Source organism: Belonocnema kinseyi, chromosome 5, assembly GCF_010883055.1.
Source record: "Belonocnema kinseyi isolate 2016_QV_RU_SX_M_011 chromosome 5, B_treatae_v1, whole genome shotgun sequence".
Lineage (NCBI taxonomy): Eukaryota > Metazoa > Arthropoda > Insecta > Hymenoptera > Cynipidae > Belonocnema > Belonocnema kinseyi.
The window spans coordinates 92,746,525-92,772,880 of record NC_046661.1 but is presented as its reverse complement, the minus strand read 5'-3'; the positions used below and the strand labels follow the sequence as shown (position 1 = coordinate 92,772,880).

The 26,356-nt window shown below is 23.7% G+C and overlaps 1 protein-coding gene across 1 annotated transcript in view; it reads left to right on the top strand.

Annotated features, from left to right (window-relative positions):
• The window catches only part of LOC117173992 (transportin-2), a 79,939-nt gene extending 53,945 nt beyond the window's left edge, over positions 1 to 25,994 (top strand). Inside the window, exons 11-14 of the mRNA XM_033362682.1 lie at positions 2,547 to 2,622; positions 13,172 to 13,346; positions 16,231 to 16,357; positions 25,553 to 25,994. Of these exons, the coding sequence (XP_033218573.1) occupies positions 2,547 to 2,622; positions 13,172 to 13,346; positions 16,231 to 16,338 (359 nt within the window). The 3' untranslated portion in view covers positions 16,339 to 16,357; positions 25,553 to 25,994. The remainder of the gene's footprint in view (positions 1 to 2,546; positions 2,623 to 13,171; positions 13,347 to 16,230; positions 16,358 to 25,552) is intronic.
• Positions 25,995 to 26,356: the final 362 nt, after the last annotated feature.

Here is a 26,356-nt window from a genome sequence, read left to right as displayed (position 1 = left end):
GGTCTCCAACTTTGAGAAATGCAAGAGCCGAAAGAACACTACGTTTAAGTACAAAGCTTAATAATAAAAGATGTAAAAAAATATATTTTAACAATCAATTCCTACAGCATCAGCCGGTAACGTTGTACACGAAAATACGAAACCTGGCGGCCACTAGACGAGGCTCTAGATGGTTCGTATTTTCGTGTACAACGTTACCGGCTGATGCCGTTGGAATTGATTGTTGAAATATATTTTTTTACATCTTTTATTATTAAGCTTTGTACTTTAATGTAGTTTTCTTTCGGCTCTTGCATTTCTCAAAGTTTCAGACCGATATTTTATGTATAAAAAAAGTTCGAACGTTCAAAAAATTTTGAGGTTCAGAAAAAAGATGAAATAATTTTCTGTGAAGTTCCTACCAAAATGCAGTACCCAAACGTATTTTATTGTACTCTAATACATTTCCCAAAGTTTCAGCTCGATATTTTATTTACAAAAAAAGTTCTTAAGTTCAAAAAAACATTCAGCGAACTGAAAAACTGTGGTCGGTAATATAGGTATTTAGCTGTGTCACATGCCCTTAAAAACATTCGAACTAATTTAAAATTTATTTTAAGGACTTAATATTTTTTCAAACGATTTAAAATTATTTCAAGGAATTTTCAAGATATTCTCAAAAATTAAAAAGGATTTTCAAAAGATTTCAATAGTTATTTAAAAAATTTCGAGAAATTTTCAATATTTTCAACAGCTTAGGGTATTTTTAAATATTCCAAAGAATCTTGGTTGAAAATGTAACTCTTGTTACAATTCTTTTTTGTAGATGCCTTATTTTGGTACAAAAATTTAACTGTTTTGTTGGAAATTAATTTTTTAACTAACAATTTAATTATCAATTTTGATCTCGGTTAAAAATAATTTTTTTTGCCAGATGATTCATAATTTTGGTGATAAATTATGATAACTATTTTTTTCTGACAATTGATTTTTCTCTTGAAAATTAATGTTTTAAATAAAATGTTATCTATCAATTTTTGGTATGAAATTAAGATTCTTGGTTTAATTTTTTTTCTCGGTTTTTCATAATTTTGGTGGAAAATTGAACTATTTTGTTGACAATTTAGTTTATTTTTTTCTGGTAAATTCTTTATTAATTAAAAACTTGCCTACCAATTTTGCATAGAAAATTAATCTTCTTCGTTGAAATTTCAAATATTCTAGTTCTAAGTCAACTGTTCCAGTTGAAGATTTATAATTTTAATTGAAAAATTTTTTTGGTTCAATATTCGACTGTTCCAGTTGAAAATTTCACTATGTTGTTGATTTTTTGTATGTTTGATAAATAATTATTTGAGTTAAAAACTGAATTGTTCAAATTTTGTTTGGAAATTACACTTACTTGTTCGAAATTCAGTTTTTTGGTTAAAATTTTAATTATTCCATTTTTGGTAGTAAATTAATCTTTCTTGAAAATTCGTTTTTTTTTTTTTTTTTTAATGAAAATTCAACTATTCCAAATAGATTCATGATTTTAGTTAAACATTAATCTTTTTTATTTTGAATTAAACTATTTTGATAAAAAAATTTTTTTATTAAAATTTAATTTTCTTAAATAAAAATTTAAATTTTTCCATTCTTATTTGAAATAGGTATCTTTTAAATGAAGATTCGTATTTTTTAGTGGAAAGTTGATTTTTTTTTTGTTAAAAATGCCAATATTTATTTCCAAATTCAATCTTTTTATCTGAACTCTTAGGAATTTGAAGTCCTTTCAATTAAATTTAATTATAGTATTTTACATGAATTTTACTTAAAAGAATATATTTTCTAAAAAAAAAACTGCTTATTTCGCTTCTTTTTATGTTTTCTATACTCACCTGGAAAAATAAATTTCATTCAAAATACTAATATGTTAAATATAGCACTATATTTTAAGTATATGGATATAAAATAAAAATTCGAATTAATATTCAAATTCATGGACTGTAGGGACCAATTCAAAAAAGTATGGATTATATGTTCAGTATTATTTGTTTAATTATTTGATGGTGCAAATATATTTAATAATATCTTGTAATATAATTTCTCGAAGTTTGCTAAATTACCTTATTATATAAATCCCTACAGACTTTGGCCATTCAAAAAAAAAAAAAAAAAAACATTTATATTCCGAGTAGGTTTTTTTTTGTTTTTAATTTGCGAAATATCCCAATTTTGTAAAAAAAAAGGGGTACTTTTTAAGCGCAAACAAAAGTACCCTTTGGCCCCGATTTTTGATCCCATAGGGACTGTGAGGCCTGTATTTATCATATTAATTATTTATATTATTAATTGAATTATGTATAAAGTTAGATGCAGCAGCAGGGCCATACTTATTATTATTCTTATTATTCTTATTATTGTTCTTATTATTATTATTATTATTATATATGTATATTTGCCTGAGTTGATCGTTGGTTCGCTATCAGTTTGTTTTATTGTTTGTGTTTCCGGTCACTTCACTACACTTCTTCACTTGCCTACCTTACTGAAAACGAAAAATGAAAAACGAAACTGAACCGTAGCCATAACGATCGGTCGCCTAGGTTTTGTGTGTCCCCACGACGTCGCCCCCATGTTACAGCAGTTTGTTCGACAGTGGTGTGTAAATTTCTTTATTATTCTTATTATTATTCTTCTTATTATTATTATTATTATTATGTTAACTTCTATTCTATTCATTATTATCTTATATTATTCTACTTTTTTCTTAGCGTTTTTCCAATTCTTTATTACTTTTAAGTTTACATTCACGTTCACTTTTTGTATTCTCATTTTGTTGTGTTGGTCCGCTTTTGGAATTGAGTAGATTGTGATACAGATACGGTTTTCTATATGGAGACTTTTCTCAGGGTGTCTGCCTGAACGGGAAAAAGCCGGGTCAGGGATCGGTGCGACTTTTTTTTTTGTTTTTAAAGGAAAAATGCGACTAGCAACTGCTTTCCGTTTTCTTTTTCTTCAGAATTTTGAAATTGAGAAATAGAAAAAAAAAAGTTATTTTAGGTCCAGCGACCTTGAAAACCTGGAAAATTTCTGGAATTTTTTCACGAGAACCTTGAATTTGAATTATTTTGTTGCTTTTAAAACATTTATTTTATTGAACAGTAAATTTATTTTTTGACCGAGAATTTTACCAAATTTTTAGAATAAAAAATTTTGTCCATCTTTGATTTCAACCGGTTTTTAAATAATTTTTTAAATTGTGATTTTTATACATTATTATATCATTTAGTTTAGAATGCTTAATTCGAAAATTTTTCACTTTAAAAATTTTCCATTTTAATTTTTAAGCATATATTTTTATTTGAAGAATTTAAAAGTGCAGTTTTAAAGGTTAAAAAAGAATTAAAAATCATAAGTTTTTAAAATAGTAGATTATTTTATAAAAAACAGGGTGGCTGTCGGACCCGAAAACCAGGAATTTTACGAATTTTCAGAAGAAAAATCTGCCCAAGTTTGATTTTAACAGTTTTTAAAATAATTAAAGTGCAGTTTTGAGGATTGAAACAATTAAAACTTAAAAGAATTTGAAGTTGAATTTTTTTTTATAAAAAACAGTTTTATTTTATCAACTGTAAATATAAATAAATAGTTTTTAAATGTATCTGTACTCTAAGTATAGAAATCTGAACAATAATTAATTTGACCAAACAATTCTAGATCCGTTCAAAATTTGAGAATGTCCAGATTGTAATTCAGAGTTTCAGGTTTTCCTTTTATATTATTTTTTATGTTAAATTTAATAATATACTATTTCTATTAATTTTTTTAGCCATTAAAAAATGTAAACGTGCGTTTCACTATTTTCAACTTAAAAATAAATCCATAATTATGTAGTCATAATTGAAGGTTTTTATTAAATTTAAAATATTGTTTATTTTATCCCATTTAATTTGAAATTTCTTGATGTAGAAAAAGAATAAGTGTTTAATATTTAGCAATATTTCACTGCTCATTTAAGACGAGTAAATTGCAACCAAATATTTAAAAGAAAACAGTTTAAAACTGAATTGTTTTAAATAGAAAGCTTTGAATCATTAGATTTCCGAAGAACTTTTAAACTTTAAGCGTTACAATTTTAATTTTTCTATTTAAAAAACTCTTAAAAAAATTCTAAATTTTTGTTTGTAATCTGCAAAAATCTTCATTTTATTTTTATTTCGGCTGTAAGCATTTGAAATTATTTCAAGTTCTAAATTTAATTCGAATCTTTTTAGAACTTCTAAATTTCTCTTAATATTACTCTTAATATTTTTACAGATAATAAGTGCTCCATTGTTATTTATAAATTCATTTTTTTTTTAAATTTGCAGGATTTTCTAAAAAATTATTGAAAAAATATAATTTGTTTTGAAATATATTTACAATTTCCGAAAAAAGGTTAAAAAATTATTTTGAATTTTGAAAAATTTTAAACCACTTCTAGATTTCTCAAAATTTTGAAATAAAATGTTGCATCTTTTAAAGGATGCTTACACTATTTAAAATAAAAATAATTTAACTTGTAACTTGAGATTTATATTTTTGGAAGTTAATCTGAATATAGTTTGATTTTTTCAATTTCATTGACCGTTAAAAATATTTAGGAACCGGTAAATGACCGGGAATTTTTTTCTTGGTTAAAACGGCCACCCTGATCTTGTTTAGAAGAAATCTTGCTACTGGACAGTTTTTTATTTATCAAGATATAATGTATCTTTTGTTCTGTACAGAATATATGAAGACATTTCGAGGCTAATTTTATCTTAAAGATTTGTAGACTGTACCAATTATTTTTCAAATTTCAAAGAACAGATTCTAATATTGTGTGAATAATTATAAAAGATTTCACAAATCTTTTTCAAAGGTTTCGAATATTTCATAAAAATTTCAAGGATTTCCACATTTATCAGAGTTCAAAAAATTTCATCCAAATTGCAAATATTTTAATGATTTCAAACTAATACAAAAAATTGCAAAAAAAATTCATGAGGATTTCAAGAGATTTCTGTAATTTGAAAGATTTCAATAAGCACGCCAAATTTCAAAGATTTTAAACGTTTTCAAATTTTCTTAGGGTATTTTAAAAGAGTTCACTAAGTTTTTTAATATTCCAGTGATTTCAAACGAATACAAAAGATTTTTGAAAAATTTCACAAGTATTTCAAAGAATTCATAAGAAACTCGAAAAGATTCAAGTATTTCAATAATTTTAACAAGTACACCAGATTTTAAAACATTTTAAAGATTTAAAACGATTCCAAATTTTTTTTTGGAATATTTCAAAAGATTTCATGAAGATCTCACAATTATTTCATAGGGATTTCAAAATATTTCAAGAATTTGAACAAGTTACCGGATTTCAAAACATTTTAAAGATTCAAAGGATTTCAAATTTTTTAAGAATATTTAAAACAATTTGACAAAGATTTTAAATAGTTTAATGATTTCAAGTTAATTGGAAAGATTTCACAAATATTTTAAAGAATCCATACGGACTTCAAAGTATTTTAAGAATTGCAATAAGCACACCAGATTTCAAAGATTTAAAAATATTTCAAATTTTTTATGAAGATTTTGAAAGATTTGAAGAATTACAAAGATTTCAACAAGTGAAATTTTATCTTTTTTGGTTAGAAATTAATTTTCTTGTTGCAAATTTAACTGTCTTTTAAAATTTTGCCATTTTGCATACTAGTTCATCAATTTTCTTGAATATTCGTCTCTTTTGTATGATACTATTTGGTTGTAAATGCAACTATTGGGTTAAAAATAGATTTTTTTGTTGTGAAAACTCTATTTTTGAGTTAGAAATTCATTTTCCTTAGTTAAAAATGATCTATTTGTTGAAAATTTAATTTTTCAGACCGATAATTCGACTGTCTTCTAAAAAGTTCGTCTCTTTGGCTTGAAAATTCAATTATTTGGTTTGAATTTCATTTTTTGAGATATTTTTAAAAGCTCGTTTCAAATTAGTCAAATAAAAAAATTATTATAAATTTTCTCATGAATCTAAAGAAAAATGTTTCATTCTCTAGAAATGTTTCAAAATTCTTAAAAATCTTCTGTTTCTTTGAAATCTTCAAAAATCTACATTTAAAAAAAAATTTGAAATTTTTATAAGTTTTAAATTCTGAAATTTAATAAAATTGCTAAATTTTTCTTTAAAATCTATATATTTTTTTTCGTTCTGAAATCTCTTTGAATTCTCTAATTTGACAATTGCCCCCAAATCTTTAAAAATGTTTCCATTAATATTCTACATTTGTTTTAAATATCTTTTGAAACAATTCAGTTTTCCTAAAATTGGTAAAATCTCACACAAAAAATATTCTTAAAATTTTCCAGATAATTTTTTGACATTTTTTGTAATATTTAAAACTTAAAATTAATCTTTCAAAATAAAACCTAATTCATTAAAAAATTTCCCCAGAAATCTTATTGTCGGTACCAGTGCCGAAAAACTACTAATAAATTTATAAAAGTTCCAAATTATTTATTTCGAAGTTGAATAATGCAAATAATGAAGATTTAAATCAATACAATATTTAAGCTTTAATTTTAAAAGTTAAAATTAAAAAGATTTCAAATTTGAAAACTTTAATTTGCAGTTCAGGTTTTATTGCTTCAAATAAAAAAAAATTCGTTTTAAGAATTCGAAAGTTTTTATTTCAAAAGAAAATTCTCTAAAAAAAATGATTATAGTTCTAACTTTGAACCGGGAATATTTGTAAAAGAATGATAATTTGTAGTTACAATTTTTATTTAAAATTTTTACTTAGAACGGGGAATTTCCCAAAATAATTCTGATTTCAAAGTAGGAATTTTCTAAAGTAATAAAAATGCTCCAGACCGCGAAAATGAAAAATTGACTCGGACAAAAACAGGAATTAAAAATCATCCGTCTGGTGGACACTCTGCTGCTTAATTTTTCAATAATAATTGCAATCCACTTAAACTCCACTTTTGTTGGCCCCTTATATTGTCTCTAATTTAATTATCGCTTCCGTTTTGTCATTCTGAAACGGCTTTGCAAATTCTCCGAATCGAGAAAATCGATAGGCAGGTTTAAATTTGTAATTTTTACGCACTCCTTCTCGCTTGAAACTTTGTTTTGGATTCTTTTATTTTAAATTATTTTTGTTTAAAATGCTATATTTTGATGGCGAGGTTAGTTTTCTGCACATTAATTATAACCGTGTAAAAAAAATCTGTTAAATGTCAAATGTAAATCCATTTTTATGACTATACTAATTAATTCGATCGTCCCCTTGAATCCCGCAAATGATTGCCTTTTCCTAAACTCCTGAACCGGCCTCGCAAGTTATCTGTGCTTCGTTTATTGGAGATTAACATTTAATTTCTTTAGATTACAGGCCTCGGATTCTCCACAATTGACATTATTTAACTTTTTTTTAGCAATTTCGACGAAGAAAAAATAATTCATCAAAATTTTGAATTTTCTAGCAAAAAATACAATTTCTTAATAAAATACATCAATTTTTTACCAAAAACAATAAATATTCATCAACATACATAAATTTTTAACCAAATAGTTGAATTTTCAACCAGATAATTAAATTTTTAACAAAAAGATTAAGTTTCTATAAAAAAAACAAAGATGAGTTCTCAACGAAATACATACATTTCTAACCAAATAATTAAATTTTCAACCAAGAAGATTACTCTTCTACGAGAAAATATGAATTTTTAATGGAAAAAACATAAATTTGCAACCAAGAGGTAACAGTTTTAACAAAAATCATGAGTTTTTTACATAACAGTTGGATTTTCAACCAAATTTTAAAACAAAATTGTTAAATTGCCAACCAAGAAGATTAATTTTCTGCTAGTAAAGACTAATTTTCCACAAATTACATCAATTCTTAAACAAATAATTGAATTTTTAAACTTAATACCATTTGTCAACAAAAATTGTAATAGTTAAATTTTCTTTTCAAAAAATTTAATTTTCCACAAAAGTTTAATTTTCTGAAAAATAGTTGAATTTCTTACAATTTTCAGCCTAAAAAGATGATTTTTCATTTAAAAAATGCGGTATTCGATATTTTCAAAAAAAAAATATTAGAATTTTTTATCGAAAATCGTCCAATCTAGTCAAAAAATAAAATTTTTTAATAAAATACTTGAATCCTCAACTAAAACAGAATAGGGTTTCCATTTTTACATTTTCCACAAATAGGATTAATTTTCTAGAAAAAAACACCGACTTCTTAAAACAGTTCATAAATTTGAAACTAAATTTTTAATCAGATCGTTGATTTTGCAACCAAGATGATTAATTTTCTACCAAAAAAGACGAATTTTCAACAAATTATATGAAATGTTAAATAATTGAATGTGAAAACCTTCAATGATTTTTCAAACATAAATGGAATAGTTAAATTTTCACTTAAAAAATTAATTTTTAGTAAAAAAACAACTAATTTTCCACAAAATAGTTGAAATTTGTATGAAATAGTTAATTTTTTTCACCAAACTGTTGTTTTTTTTAACCCAAAACAACGAATATTCAACCAAAGATATAAATTTTCAACTAAAATGATGAATCTTCAACTGAAAAACTGGTTTTTTAATAAATTATAGTTCAAATTTCAAACAAGAAGTTTAATTTTGAGTCAAAACCAAAAAAGATGATAATTTTCAATGATATACTTGAAACCTTCACTGAAACAAATTAATCATAAAAAAGTTTTAAACAAAAAAAAATTAATTTTCTAGCTAAAAATACGATTTTTTAATCAAATAAATACATTTACTACCAAGAGGATTAATATTCTTTAAAAAACACGAATTCTTAACAAAATACATACATTTTTACTTAAATAGTGGAATTTTTAAACAAGAAGATTAATTTTCTAGCAGAAAATATAAAATTTTCATTGAAAATAAATACATTTCCAATCAAAATGATGAGATTTTTACAAAATATTTGAATTTCCACTCAATTAGTAAACTTTTCTACAAAAAAGATGAATATTAACAAAATACATCAATTTTTAATCGAATAGTTAAAATTTTAACAAAGAAGACTTTTTTTACCAGAAAAAGACGAATTTTCAACAAATAACACAAATTTTCAACTAAGTTGAATTTTTAAACGAAAAATGTCTTTTTTTTTAAACCACAAATAGAGTAGTTGAACTGTAATTTAAGAGAATTTATTGTCAATAAGACACGGTTTTTGAACGAATTTTGTACCAAATTGTTGAATTTTTAAACCAAAAAGACAACTTTTCTACAAAAGAGTTGAATTCTGAATCCGAAATTATCAGTTTTTATATAAATAGTTCACTTTCAAATAATCATGTTAATTTTCTACCAAAAAATACGAATTTCCAACAATATACATAAATTTGCAAGTGTATTTAAATTTTCTACGTATTTGTTGGATTTTTATGTCTATTCGAATTTTCGACAAAACAGTTTATGTTAAAAAAAGTAGGATTTTCTTAATCAAAAGTTTAATTGTAGACTTTTTAAGTGTAAAGAATGAACTTTTAATAAAAATAGTTCGATTTTTTTATTGGGCTTTTATTCATTCGTTTTGCATTCAAGTGAAAAACGAGAAAAATAGAAAAGTAGGGAAAAGGACTGCTGCAAAACCTGCGATAAATAGAAATTTTAATTATTTATAGTCTAAATAATAACATTTTCAGTAAACCTTGGTGTTAATTTTTAATACTTGAAAAATATGTTAGAAAATTAGAAATTTTGCTTAAAAAATCAAATTAATTTTCCATTTTAGACATTTTTATTTCGGCCCAAACATAGGATTAATGGTAGAAAATTTTTATGGCACTATTGGGAATGGTTAAACTGCGATACGCCACCTGGTGACAAAAATCCGAACTAGAAATAATAGGTATAATTTTAAAGATGCATTTTAATTTGTGCATAAAAGTGTTTTAACGTTTTTTATAACGATTTTTACACTTTATAAGATAAATAAAATATTTCTTTGCAGAAATATTTTTCTAAAAATAAAAACAATCAATTATTGTTCTATTTATTGTGATTTTCAAATGATTATAAACTTCAATGGAATAATTTTGAAGCAGAAATGAACTCAAAGTAAATTTTCATTAATTTATACATGAAATATTTACTATTTAAAAACTGATCTGAAAGTTAGGTTAGACCGGGAAATCAGGAATCTTATAAGACCGGAAAATGACAGTGAATTTATTTTTTGACCAGAAATTTTAATAATAATAATTTTACAAGACTATTCGAAATCAGAATTTCCAGTTTCTAACGTTAAAAATTGTGGAAACTATTTTAATTTAAAAATAAATTCATGATATATTCATAATTAAAAGCTTTTATTCAATTTCACATATTATTTTAATCTAAAATGTTCCATTTTTGAACCATTCAATTTAAAAAATTTTAATTAAGAGAAATAAGAATGACCCAGTGTTTATTCAAAATCAGTAATTATAGTGAAATATTAAAAACTAAATTTTGAACGTTACATTTTAATTGTTCTATTTAAACAAAAATTGTATTTGCAAGTCTAATTTTTAAACTTCGATGTATTAATAACAATTGAATGCAATTTATTCTTTTAAAACATGAAGTAAGTTTGAAGAAATATTTAGAAGTTTAAAAAAAAGTTCAAATTCAATTTAAAATTTGAAATTATTTGAAATAATTTAAACAAAGTGTCTATGTGTACCGATTAGAAGTTTTTTTTAAAGAATTTTGAATGGCCTCAGAAGATTAAAAAACATTTCCTATGAAAATTGAAAATGATTTTTATTTTGAAAGGATAATTTTGAGTGATTATTCAAAAAGATTTATAAAGATTTGCAAATTTATCAGAAATGAATGTGGAAGATTTTAAGGAAATATATTTAATTTGGCAGAATGAAAACAGGGTGGCCGCTGGACCGGGAAACCGGCAAAACCGGTAATTTTTTTAAACCGGGAAATGACTGTTTTTTTTTTTGGCCGGGAATATTACAAATTTGTAGAAGAAAAATCTGTCCACGTTCGATTTTAACAGTTTTTAAATAATTAGTAGAATTTTTATGTTTTTCAATTATTCTATTATTTAGCTTACAATGCTTAATTAATAATTGGTTTACTCTAAAAATTTTCTATTTAAATATTGTTTCAGTCTAAAATATTTAATTTTTAACCCATTCAATTTGAAATTTTTAATTTAAAAAAGATTAATTATTGAATATTTAGCAATGTTTAAATTTTTATTTAAAACAAGTAAATTAAAGCCAAATATTTACAAGTAAATATTATTTAACTGTTAAGACATTTTCATGCAAATTTTAGAAAGTTTTCTTAAAATCTTCTAGAATCTTTTCTGAAAATTTTGTTCAAATCTTCGAACAACTTTTTTAATATTAGGCTATCATTTCAAGTTTTAAATTAAGTTTGAATCTTTTCAAAATTTCTCCAATAATCTTAAAATTATTCAAATTGCGCCTAATAATAATAAATGTTCAATTGTTATGTATAAATCCAAATTGTCAAGAAATTTTATAAAAATTGCAGCATTTTCTGAAAATTGTAGAAATAAATCAATTCATTTTGACAGATTTTTCGAAGTTCTGAAAAAATGTCCAAAATAATTTTTAATTTAAAATCAATTTAAAATAACTTCTAGATTTCTCGAGATTTTAAAATAAAATCTTAAAGCTTTCCAAGGATTTCCAAGGATTTCGGCCATCCTGGAAAAAAATTAGAAAAAGTTGAATTCATTTTAAAGGATGTTCAAATGTATTGAAATAATTTCAAAAATAATAAAAAATAAATAAATGTAAACATGCAGATGTTTTAAGATTTTCAAATGAAATGTGGAACTATTTTCAGAATTTTTAAATTTTTTAATAATTATTTAAAAAGAAACTAATTGAATTTCAAATTTAAGAAGTGTTCAGTTAACATGTTTTCAATTCTCCAATATTTAATGTTTCTAGCTTAAAATTCCTTAAAATTATATAATTTTGAAAATTTTAAAGTTCATTTCTTTATATTTTAATTTAGACCTTAAAAATGATAACGTGGATTTATAAATTTTAAATTGAAAAATGTTAGTACCTTTAATTTTATACCCGTAAATTATTGAGCAGCTGAAAACAAAGTTTTTTAATTAAAAACTTTTAAATTCAAATTTTAAAAGTTCAAAATTTAACACTTCCACTTTGCATTCATTTAAAGCTCAGTTTTTATTACCTCAAGTGGAAAATTTTGTAGCTTTAGGGTTCCATTTTTTTAATTTCATTGACCGTGTAAAATGTTTGTGAACCGGAAAATGACCGGAAATTTATTTCGTCGATTAAAACGGCCATCCTGGAAAAAATATTAGAAAAAGTTGGATTCATTTTAAAGGATGTTGAAATGTTCTGAAATAATTTCAAAAATAATAAAAAATTTGAAAAAAAATAAATGTAAACAACATGCAGATGTTTTAAGATTTTCAAATAAAATGTGGAAGCATTTTCGGAATTTTTTAATCATTTAAAATATAAATGATTTAACTTTTAATTTAAGAAGTGTTCAGTTTATAAAACAAAAATCAAATTTAAATTGTCGCTACATGCATTAATTAAAGTTTATTTAACCTAAAATTCGTTGAAACTTACACGAAATAGTGAAATAATTGTTGTTTTTTTTAATACTTATTTGACAAAAATGTATTTTTCACTGTATAAGATGGAAATTCTATCTAAAATTATTTGTTTTTTTATGAAAATTTGTTTTTAGTATTCAATCATTGTTGTACCTACTCTTTCTAGTTCCAGTTTTCGACACTAGGTGGCGAAATGGTAGACCACCATTCTCAATTTTGATACTGTTTTTTCATATTTTCTTCAAATTTGTGACACTATTTACAGCATTTTTGAATTCTGAAGTGAGTCCGAGGCCTGAGATTAGATAAATAAAAAAAGGTTTCAAATACTGTTCTCGAGACTATTTTTTTTCAGTCTTGCGTTAATCGTTACTTTTCATTAATATCCGAAATAACAAAAAGGAAAAGTTTGTAAAATTGCAGTGTGAAAAATGCTTCTTGTAATTCTTGATGAAGTTTTGATGGAATTCTTGAATGAAGAGTTATATTGAATTTATTGAGGCTTGTTATTATTTATTTATTTTTTTATTTTTTCTAACCTGGATTTACTGTTAGGTGCACATCGTTACGAAATATACGCGACAATGAGGAAAAGGATTCGGCTTTTAGAGGCATGTGCCAGATGATCAATGTTAATCCAGCAGGAGTCGTGAATGACTTTATATTTTTCTGCGACGCTGTCGCATCGTGGGTTACTCCCAGAGAAGATCTCAAAGATATGTTCAACAAGGTATATTATTTTTATTTATTAAAATTTTATATTTTTTTTATTAATAAAATTAGATTTTTTCTACTTTTCGGTACTGCTTTCTTAACATATTAAATAATTTATATTGAATTGTTTATTTTTAATAACAATAAAAAAGTACATTTTTAGTAATTAATTAATTAATTAATTCTTTTTATTAAAGGTTTTAGCTGTAAAATTATTGTTTGTATACCTGATGGAAAAAATTTTTACCAATAAGTATGACGTTTCTACAACTGTAATTTTTAAATTAAAAGATGCTCTTTTAAAAAATAAAAATGTACAAAATTTAACAAAAAATAGAGTAGCCGCTGGACCGGGAAAATCGGAAAATGACATAGAATTTATTTTTTTGACGGAGAATTTTAGAAAATTTCAAAAGAAAAAATCTCAAGTACGATTACACCAGTTTTAAAAATAATTGGTTGAATTATGTTTTGTTTTTTTTTTAATTATGATTGACTTCAGTTTACAATGCGTAATTTTTAAATCTTTGATTTTAAAAATTTTCCATTTTTAGTTTCAAGTGTAAATTTTTTATTTCAAGATTTTTAAAGTGGGGTATTGAAGACTTGAATGATTTAAAAGGAAAAGCGTTTGAAGCTGGAAAATTTGGATGAAAAAACATTTTTATTATATCATCTGTAAATATAAATAAATACATGTATTTTTCAAATTTCAGATTTAAACGATTGAAACTTTATAAAGCATTTTGAATTTAAGAAAAGCTTCATAATTATATATTCGTAATTGAAACTGAAGTATTTGGCATCCAAGTTCTTTCATTCGTTAAAATTTTGAAGAGCATTTTTAAACGTTAGAATTTTTATTGTTTTATGTCAAAATAAAACGTAGATTTTTGCAGATTTCAAACAAAAAAAATGTAGAAACTTTTGAAAAATTATGAAAAGCTTCAAAAGAATAAAAAAAAATTTCCTAAAAAAATTGAAAATGATTTTTTATTTTCAATAATTATTTTTATAAAATATTTCGAAAATTATTTTTAAAAAATCTGTAATATTTTAAGCAAATTTTTAAAAAGTTTTCTGGATTGTCTCAAAATTATAGGAAAATTTATATAAATGTCTTTTGAAATTAATCGAATTTTTCCCACCATTTTTAGAAAATCGTGCAAATTAAAAAAAAAATATCCTTAAAAAATATTCCAGATTTTTTTTGTTGGCAATTTTGGAGATTTTAAGTTTGATTTCAACCATTTTTTTTTTTAATAATCAATTGAATTTTTATTTTTTCTCAATTATGGTATTCAGTTTACAATGCGGTATTCGAAAATCTCACAAATTTTTCATTTTGGATTTTATTTGTCAAGCGTACATTTTTTACTTAAAGTATTTGAAAATACAGTTTTAAAGACTTTTTAATCAATGTAAAACATGTCAGAATTTTACGTTTTTTTTTTTTAATATAGTTTAAGCGTTGTACGTTATATAAACACTTATAATTTTACGTAAATTATTGTTCACAATTATAAATATTTACAAAAAAAAATGCAAAATCTCAGAAAAGTTGAAATATTTGGAAATTATTTTTCAAAACAAAGTTTTGAAAAGATCTAAACTTAGTTTAAAACATGAAAATTGTCATAAAGCGAAAAACTAAATGAAGATTTCGAAATTAAATAATAGTTTTAAGAAAATAAAAAAATATTCTCAAGACTAATGGGAAAGTTTTGGTTAATTTTTAATTTTGAAAAATTAATTTGAAGGCGATGCTTAAAGATTTTAAATAATTATAACGAAAATTTAATCGCTCAATTTTTAATATTTCTAGCTTAAAATGTTTTGCATCTTAGTTTTTATTACTTCAAATGAAATTTTTTTTTTATCTTTAGAGTTCGATTTAAAAAATTTCATTGGCCATAAAAAAATGTTCCCGAACCGGAAATTTTTTATGTGATTAAAAATGGCCAATAGCTCATTTTTCCTTGTATTTTCTTTTGGTAAAGAAAAATAAATAACAATAAAGTATAAGTTTCTACAATTACAAAAATTGGATAACTTCTTAAAATATTTTTTTAAATTTCTTTATAAAAATCTACAAGGAAATGGCAGAAGACGACATTTTTTGAAAATTTTGAAATTTAAGTTTGAAGCTTTATAAAGATCTTGAAAGGTTTTTAGAAAATAACATAAATCTTCTTGAGTTGGAAGAGAAAGTTTTTTAAATGATTTTTTATGTTGAAAAATTAATTTGAAGGAAATATTTAAAGATTTGAAAAATTTTTGATTAATAAGTAAAATTGGAACAATTATTAATTTGAAAACAAAATTCCATGATTTCTATGATATGTTTAGACATTTTGAAATTGTTTATCAGAATTAAAAATTTGTCTTTTTTTAATTTTTATAATTATTTTAAACTTTAACAATTTTTATTTACAAATCTTGAAAATTGAACTATTCCAAAAGAAATGTTTCAAATTGTTACATACGTTTCAAATATAAATCTTGAAAATAGAATAATTTGTAATCAGTTTTAAATTAATTAAAATTATTTTATTTTTATTTTAAAATTTGTAATTCTCTATTTTCAAAGTTGAAGCATTTTTTAATTGTAACTTAAAATTTGCAGAACTTTGAAAAAATATTTAAAATTATAAACAGTTAAAATGAAACAAGTTGGCGAATTTTTAATTGTAAACGTTTCAGTGAAATTTATAGATTACTAAAAGTCGAATAAAATTTTAATTAAATTGAAATTGTCTGATATATTTTAATTTGATAATTAGGCAATGAAAAAAATAAATAAATATCAGAATTTTTTTGCTTCTTTTATTGGCTTAATTCTTCTACTTTTTTTATTTATTTTATTTATCGTTCTTTTTTTGTTCTGTGTGTGTTTGTAGATATTACATGGATTTAAACAGCAAGTTGGAACAGAGAATTGGACTCGATTTTGCGAACAATTCCCACCGCAGCTTCTCGAGCGGCTGCATAATGTTTACGGCGTTTGAGCGGCCCCGCCTACGTATGGTGAGTTATTTGAAATAACATTTTTTTCCTCTCGAATTTCGATAATTTATTTAAGTTTAGCGATAATCTGGAAAAGTCCTTGAATTCTTTTTCACCTGGAAAAATCTTGGAAAAGTCCAGGAATTTTTAAAGGAGGCACTTTATAGAACTTTCAAGGATAATAAAATAAAATAAATTTGTTTTAATTTTATTTTTAAATCATTTTATTCCTTATATGAACGATTTTATGTTAAAAGTCTTAACAAGATTGAAATTCTGGTACTTGAATTTAGACATTTATTTACCTTGTATTTTTATTTTAGTTATTTATTTTATTCAGTTGCTTCATCCTGCCGATTATACTTTTACTCAAATTTTTTTTATTATTTTGTTGAAAATTCAACCATTTTCATTTAAAAAATCATGTAAAAAATGCAATTCTTTGTTCGAAACACTTTCTTAGAAAATAATTTTTTTTTGTTCTTGAAAATTCACAATTTCAGTTGAAAATTCATCTTTTTGGTGGTAAATGAACTATTTTAATTGAAAATTTGAAACTATTCCAGTTGAACATTTATTATTTTTCTTCAAAATTGATCTCGTTGATTGAAAATTTAACTACTTTGTAGAAAATCTAATTTTGTCGTTAAAAAAATAATTTTTGGTAACTAAAAATGTCTCTATTTCATTCTTTTCTCATTTTTTTTTTGTAATTGAAAATCAACTACTTGTGTAAATGTTAAAACCAATTTGTTAAAAATTAGTTTATTGTTTGATGGTTTATTTTTGATTGAAAATTGAATTATTTAGTTGATTTTTCTCTCTTTTTTTTTTTAAATTATTTTTTTACCTGTAAATATGAATGTGCAATTTTTTGTTTGAAAATGTTACTGTGTTGGTTACAAAACTTTTTATGTTTGTATAAAACCAATATTTTTGCTGGAATTTTTTGGTTTATTGGTTAAAATTTGTTTGGTTAAAAATTAACTTTTTTGTTAAAAATTCATTTTTCCTGATTGAATTTGATCATTTTTCCTGATTGCTTACAAAAAAATCGTCTTTTGGTTTTAAATGACATTTTTTTTAGACTGAAAAATTTTTATTTGTTGAAAATTCGTGTTTTTCACGAGAAAATTTGAATTGTGTATTGAAAGTTAACTAATTTCTTACATCTAATTTTGTTGTATCTGAAGATTTATAAATTTAATTAAAAATTCATCTCTTTGGTTGCAAATTAAAGTATTTTGTTGTAAATTCGTCTTTTTGGTAGAAAATTTATATTTTCGGGTTGAAAATTTAACTTTTCTCTAGAAAATTGATCTTATTTAAAAGTTGATCTACTTTACAGGGAATTTATTTCCTTGGTTGCAGAATTGCAAATCCAGAATTTTATTAAAAAACTCATCTCTTGTAGAAAATTCCAACTATCTGGTTGAATTTTTTTTTATTACTGAAAATGTATATTTTTTCAATTAAAAATTCATCTATTTGAAACTAATGTTTTTTGTTGAAAATTTGTATTTTAGCAGAAAATTTATTTTCTTGGCTGAAATCGTTGGTTGATAATTTTTCAATCAAGGAGATAAACCTTCTTTAAAAAAATTTTTTTTCAATAAAGTAGTTCAACTTTTACACGGGCAGTTGAATTTTTAATTAAAAAATATAAATCTTAACAAAGTGGCTCATACAACATTATTAAACAAATTATAAGAGTATTTTTAAAATGTGATCCAACAAGACAAATTTGTAATCAAAAAGTTGAATGTTTGACTAAAAAGCATAATTTTTAAAAAATTAAAAAAAATTTTTAATCTCAAAAAGTAAATTTTCTACGAAACAGTTGAATTTACAACGTCAAAGTATGAAATACAAATGCGTGATTTAAAAATCTTTTACTTAACAAATTTTTCATTTTAGATTCTTATTTTTAAGCTGACATTTTTAATTTAAATAATTAAAAAATGTTGTCTTGCAGACTTGAACAATTAAACATTAAAAGCGTTTGAAGTTGAAAATTTTTGATAAAAAAAGTTTTTATTTGTTAAATAAATAAACAAATTTTTGTAATGAATCTGTACGTTAGTTAAAATTTCGTCAAAAGTTTCGTTGAACTCGTTAAAATTTAAACATTATAATTTGAATTTTTTTTTAATGTTTAATTTGCATGTGAAATTGTTGAATTTTGAGGAAATTCGAAGAAATTTTTTTTAAATCTTCCAGATTCTTTTTTGACAATTATGTAAATCTTTTAAAACATTTTAAAATCTTTTGTTAAAATAATTTTTCAAAATAAAAAATAATGTTCAAAATTTCCAGGAATCGAAAGAAAATGTTTGCATTATTTTAGAGCCTTTCCGAATTCTTAAAAAGCTTCTACATTTTTTGTTTGAAATCTGCAAAAATCTATATTTTCTTTTAAATTTTGCTATCATTTCAAGTTTTAAATTATTTTTTTAACCTTTTCAAAACTTCTGAATATATTTTTAAATTGCGCAAATTTCTTCTACAAATAATAAATTTTCAATTGTTGTCTATGCATCAAAATTTTAAGGAAATTTTTTTAAATTGCACAATTTCCTAAAAATTGAAGGAATAAAATTTGAATTTTGAACAAATTTACAACAACTTCGATATTTCTAAAGTGTTTGAAATAAAATTATGAAGCTTTTCAAGTATGTTTAAACTATTTGAAATTAAAATAATTGAACTTCCATTTGAAGAAGTTTTCCTAGCTAAAAATTCCTTAAAATAATATAATTTTGACAATTTTAAAGTTCATTGATTGATTTTTTAATTTAGAGAATTTTTTTTAGCTTTAGTTTTCGATTTGATTAATTTCATTGGCCGTGAAAAATGTTTGCGTACCAGGAAAAACCCGGAATTTGACAGGGAATTTATTTCGTCGATTAAAACGGTCACCTTTTTTTTCGTGTTAAAAACAAATTAAAAACCATTTTTGGCAACTTTGGTGCCCTCTATTCCGTGCATTTTTGTTTGCGACGCAGCAAAAAAAAAACAGATTTACTGTTTGAAAAATATTATATTAGTTAATATTCGACTACCAGAATGTTAAACTTTAACATTTATTTGACATTTATTTAAAGTTCTAGAAAGTCCTCGCCTTTTACAAGATTTTTTTTATTAATTTCCTGATTTTTTAAAAATTGGTATTGTTTAGGTTCGTTTTTCACTCACCAGGTATCTTTGACGCGTAAATTTAAGTTCATATTAAAATTCTTTGCAGTTACTTCAAATTCTTTGTATAATTTTCGAATTTCCGGAAAGAGGCCTCACAGACCGGTTCCCTAAAGAACCCTATTTTCAAGATTTGGTCCCTATGCCCATAGTGGAACTTCACAAAAATGTTTAATAACATTTTACGTGAATTTTTATTTTTAATTAATTAATTTAATTTTTAATTTAATTATATTTAAATTTTCTTTTAATTTTAAGCTTTTCTAAGTGTCAGGCATTTTGAAAAAATAGCAAAAATGAAGGAATTTCGGTAAAAAGTAACAGTAAAAAATAAGCAGGGGTACTATATACAGTCACTTTCCTTTCAATAAATTAATAATTTCATTTAGGTCCTGTACCTACTTCTGAATTGTCTTGAATTTCTTTGAAATATTTCAGGGCTTATTTTCAAAGATTACGAGACATTTTTAATAGATCTCAATTGTTTGAAGGGATTTTAAAGAAATTATGATTATTTTAAAGCGTCTTTTGATTGAAAATATTTCAGGGAATTAAAAAAGATTCCAGGAAGTTATTAATTTAATTTGAATATTTTTGAAGGGTATAAATTATTTTAAAAAATTTTGAAGTATTTTAGAAAATTTATTAGCATTTTCAAAGGGTTTTAAATATTTTACGCTTAATAAAAATATCAAAAAGAATTTTTTTTATTGATTTTAGTAATTCAATGAGATTTCAAAGGTTTCGAAATATTTGAGGGTATTGTAAAAGATTTCCAGGCATTTTCAAGAGCTTTAAAAAGTTCCAAGGAATTGCAAAATGTATCAAAAGGCCTTGAAATATTTTATTTAAAACAATTTAAAAATTTTAGATTGTTAAAAAAATAACAAGGATTTCAATGATTTCATGGGATTTTACGAGCTCTTAAGATATTTAAATAAATTTTCCAAGATTTAAGAAAGTATTATCAGATTTCATGCAATTTGACGGAATTTTATAATATTTTAATGGATTTCAAAGAATTTATTCACACAAAGTGAGGGATTTCGCAGAATTTTTTTAATTTTAAGAGATTTTGAAATACTTTTTGCAATTATTTTGGACTTTTTCCTGTATTCTTATTAATTTATCCTGAATTCTTTTAAATTTTTCTAAATTCCACTCAATTCAATGTATTTTTAAAAAGCTTTTGTCTAATTATTCGCCTTAAGGTCTTTAAAACTCACTTTAAATTTTTTAAAATTTCATCAAATTCTTTTAAATTTTCTTTTATTTTTCTAAACTTATTTCATCGAATTCTTGTTTTATTTCAATTCCTGTAAATCCACTCAAATTTTACTCAAATGAATTGATTTTTTTTTTTAATTTGGCATACTCATTTATAATTTTTTCAATTGTTTTGTGATCATTAGTAATTTTTTTTATAAGAAACTTCTTTGGTGGATTTGCCTTGAATTTTTTCAAACTTATTTCAAAGTTATGGAAATTTTAAATAATTAGGTTACTTTAAAAGTTTACAAAGAATTTTTTTATTGATTTCAGTCATTCAATGGGATTTAAAAGAATTCGAAATACTTGAGGGTATTGTAAAAGATTCACAGGCGTTTTCAAGGGTTTTCAAATTATAACCAAAAGATACGAAATATTTTAGGAAATTTTAAGGGATTTAAAAATTTTAATGGATTTTAAAGAATTTTTCACAAGACATGAGGGATTTTTGAGGGTTTCGAAGATTTGAAGATTTTCAAATATTGTTTGAAATTAATTTGGAAAACACCCTTAATTCTTATTAATAAATCCTAAATTCTTTTAAATTCTTTTGAATTTTTCTAAAAAATGCCATCAATTCTACTCCTTTCAATTATTTTTCCATCTTTTTTATTTTTTTCAATTTACTTGATTAGTTTTTTAATTTAGTTTGATTTTTTTCTATCGATTTCATCTAATTCTTCTCATTTCTTTTAAATTTCTCTAAATTCACTCAAAATTTATTGCAATCAATCAAATTTTTTTCGATTCTTAAAATTGTTCCAATTGATTTGAATTCCTTTGAATTTAACTTGAACCATTCTGTAGTCACTTCTTGTTTTAGAAAGTAGTGCTTCAAAAATTCAAATTTTTTTCAATTTACCCTGTATTACTTTAAATTCTTTGGAAGCCTCTTGAATTTTTTATTTTACTTGATTATTTTTAATGACTTAATAATTTTAAGAATACAAATATTATAACTGATGTCATTTAAAAAAAGACATTTTTTAATGAAAAATATTAAAATCTAAAAAAGAACATTAAGTTGAACCATTTTTTTTAATTGAATTTTTCCGACTGTCACTTTTTACCAATTTTTACAAAATAATTGCATTTTAATCATTGACATTTTTCCATAAAAAGTAATGGTTTTTTTATTTGAAATAACATCGCTTATAATATTTTTATTCATAAAATCATAGAAAAGCTATTTTTTCAGATAAATGACTTTTGGCACAACTATCTTAATATTAATTTCATAAATTTTTTGTTTATTTCCTTAAATTTTTCTAAGTTTATTTCAAAGTTACTGAATTCAATGAAGTTTTTTCATATTTTCAAATTCCAGTTTTACGGAAATCAATGGCATTTTTTGACTTCTTAACATTTTTTCCCAACTCATTTGAATTCTTTTGAATATAACTTGAATTGTTATGAAATCTTCTGAATTTATCAGGAATTTTTTATGATTTAAAGCCTGAAACAAGAGAATTTCTCATTAATTTTGTTTATCTATTATTCAATCTATGATCTTCTTGAATTTAAAAATTTTGGGTAGAAATTAATCTTCGTGGTTGAAAATTTACCACTTTTTCGAAAATTCATCATCTGTTTGTTTAAACGTTAATTTTTTAACTTAAAATTTAATTATTCAAGTTTTGGTTGACAACTAATCTTTTTTCTAGTAAAAATCCATTTTTTTGTTTAAAAATTTAACTATTCCAGTTGAAGATTCATAATTTTATTTGAAAATTCATTCATCATCATTCATAATGACATAAAAAATTCATTTCTTTTGTTGAAAAATGATTTTTTAAATTAAAACGTGTTTTTTTTTTGGATGAAAACAATTTTTTTACCGAAAATTTAAGTATATTTCTGAAAATCTGTTGTTTTTTTTAAGGAGCTAATATCTCAACCGGAAATTATTCTATTTTTGTTGGAACTTTTTACAGTTTTTAGATAAAAAATCGAGTATTTTAAAAATTGATATTTTTATTACAAAATTTAACTATTTTTTCAAAAATTCATGTATTTTCAATTTGTGAAAATTTTGTCTTCTTTGTAAAAAATCAATATTACTGATTCAGGGTGGCCGCTGGACCGGGAAATGACAGTGAATTTTTTGTCCAGGAATTTTACAAATTTGTAGAAGAAAAATTTGTGCACGTTCGATTTCAGCATTTTTAAAATAATTATTGGAATTATTATGTTTTTCGATTATGCTATTATTTAGCTTACAATGCGTAATTCAAAATTTGTTTACTTTACAAATTTTCCATTTAAAATTTTTATTTTAAACTTACTTTTACAATTTAAAGAATTTTTAAATGCTTTCTTAAAGACTCGAACAAATAAAAAATAAAAACCTTTAATGTTGAAAATTTTGGATAAAAAACATTTTTATTTAATAAATAAATATCTTTTTCAAATTTATCTCTACTTTAAGTAAAAAAAGTGAACAAAAACGATTTTAAACCAGTTAAAAATTTAAGAATTATCAGATTTTAACGTTAAAACGTAAAAATAAGTTCATAATGATATATTCGTAATTAAAGGATTTTATTAAATATTGTTTCAGTCTAAAATATTCAATTTTTAACCCATTCAATTTGAAAATTGCAATTTAAAAAAATTAATTATTGAATATTTACCAATATTTGAATTTTTATTTAAGACAAGTAAATTGAAATCAAATATTTAAAAGTAAAGAATCTTCAACTGAATTGTTGTATTTGAAAAATGCTTAATTTTCAAGTGAACTTTTTAAATTTTGATGTATAATTTCCAAATGAACATTTGTAGAAAAAACTGAATAATTTCAAGGGATATTTAGGAGTTAAAAAAAAAAAGAAATTTTTCAAGCATATTTTAGAAAGTTTTTATAAAATCTCCTAGAATCTTTTTTCAAAATGTTGTTTAAGTCTTCGAAAAACTTTTCAAATATTCTATGAAAATAATTTTTCAAAATGAAAAATTATTTTTAATTTTCCTATGAATCTTAAGAAAATATTTTTATTCTTTTGAAGCCTTTCACAATTCTTGAAAAGAATCTAATTTTTCTGTTTAAAATCTGCGAAAATCTACATTTTGTTTTTATATTAGGTTATCCTTTCAAGTTTTACATTAAGTTTGAATCTTTTCAAAATTTCTTCATATATCTTAAAATTATTTAAATTGCGCCTAATAATAATAAATGTTCAATTGTTATTTCTGAAAATTGGTGAAAAAAATCAATTAATTTTGACAGATATTTCGAAGTTCTGAAAAAATTTCAAAAATAATTAAAAATTTAAAACTAATTTAAAACAGCTTTTAGATTTCTCAAGATTTTGAAATAAAAATTTTTGAAGCTTGATATTTTTATCTTAAAATTCCTTAAAATTTTATAGTTTTGAAAATTTTAAAGTTCATTGATTGATTTTTTAATTTAAAGCATTGGAAATGATAACGTGGATTTATACTTTTTTATATTGAAAAATGTTATTACCTTCAATTTTATACGCGTGAATTATTGAGAATTTGAATACAGCATTTTTAAATTAAAAACTTTTAAATTTCGATATTAAAAGTTCAAAATTTAACACTTCCACTTTGAGTGCTTTCATTTAAAGCTCAATTTTTATTAGCTCAAGTGGAAAATTTTGTAGTTAGTTCCATTTTTTAAACTTCATTGACCATGAAAAATGTTTGCGAACCGGAAAATGACCGGGAATTTATTTCATCGATTAAAATGGCCACCCTATGATTGAAAATGCATCTTTTTGGTAGGTAAAAAATTCAGCTATTCATTTTGAAAATTCATAAATTTAATTGAAAATTCATCATTTTAGTTGAAAATTCACTTTACTTAAAAATTTATCAGTTTGTTTGAAAGTTAATTTTTTCAAGTGAAAATTAAACCGTTTACGCTTGAGTGAAAAATTGACAGTATAGGCATTTTTTCCAATTCAATGAAATTCCTTTTTAATTCAATTTTAATTGTTTTTTAGTCATTAGTCATTTTTTTGTGTTAAAAATTAGTAGGATTTCAAAGATAATTAAGTGAATTTAAAAAAATTTTTTAAAGTTTTTATTTAATTGATTCTGAAGTTTATTAACATCATCTTTAATTCCTAGAAATTTCATTAAATTATTTCAATTCCTCTGCATTTTTGCAAGCTTATTTCAAAGTTGCTGAATTCAATGCAGTTTTTTCAAATCTTTAAATTGTTTTAAATTCATCACTTTTACGGAAATCAATGAATTTCTTTTTCAACATTTTTCCAATTTATTTAAACTCTTTTGAATGTAACTTAATCCTTAAATGACACACCTCCAAAAAATAACGTAGCTGATACTTCGGGTCTTTTGTACCCCAGAATTTTTAAACTATTGTAAAAAGTTTAATTTTTGATATTTTCGTTAAGAAGTTTTTTTTTGTATTCTTTAACATCTCTTCTAAAGAATCAATCGGTATAGTAACTTAAATTTTAACACTTTGAAAAACAATGAAAAATTCATAGAATTCACGATTTTTTTATGTTCGTTCAAAAATGGTCTGGGGTTCATTGGACCCCCAGTGTCATTTAAGGGTTAATTTGTTATTGAAATCTTCTGAATTTATCACGAGATTTTTTATCATTTGAGAGCGAAAAAAGTATCCTATGAACGTGACAAAAAGTTCACCTTTGGTCCCTATATTTATTCCGACAGGGACTGTGAGGCCTGCTGCTTTTTTTTTGTCGTCAATCGATAGAGGTTAATATTTGTATTATTATTAATTATTTTCAGACGGCCGCTTATTGGGGCAGGCCGGACGGGGTCGGGCGGGGTACAGAAAACTGGGTAGACAGGGTGGGTGGGTGAAACCACGGCCTCTTCTCAAAAACGTCGTCGTCGATGTCGTCGTTGTTGTCGTCGTCGTTATCGCATCATGGCCACCGTCGTCGTCAAATCAGTTGTTGTCAGCCCTGGGGGGAGCAGCTGACGTCCAAGTGCGTTCTTTCAAATGCTGCTGCTACTGCCGCATCGCGAAAAGGGGCTTCTTCATCACATATCTCTGAACATGTGCCGTCATCGCGGCACACTAGCAGGGGACCTCAAATCTCAAAATGAAAATGCGACTACAAAAGAAGACAAAATAACACACACACACACACACAAATAAACAAACATAGATAGCGTGCCGGCCGAGAAGAAAAAATCGCGAGGGTAATAATGAAATGGAAAAAAAGAAAGAAAAGAAATAGTGGGTGGGTGGGTGGGCACGGGAGGGAGGGTTGGATGGGTTTAATTCGAGTCGTAAATCGTAATTGTTGATCATCTTGAACAGTAGAAAAGGTATCAAATACGAGAAGCGACAAAACATTCTGATAATCTACTACTGCATGATACCTTAACTGAAAAAAAAAGAAAAAAAAAACCTAGCAGCGTAAAAACGAATTAGAGACACAGAGTTGTTGAAAAAACACTTTTATCGAGTGTTGCAATTGAGAGAGAGAGAGAGAGAAAGAGAGAGAGGAGAAAAATTTTCTGTAATATCGAGAAGAAAATACCAAGTCGCGAATATAACTGACAAAGCAAAAATAGCATAGC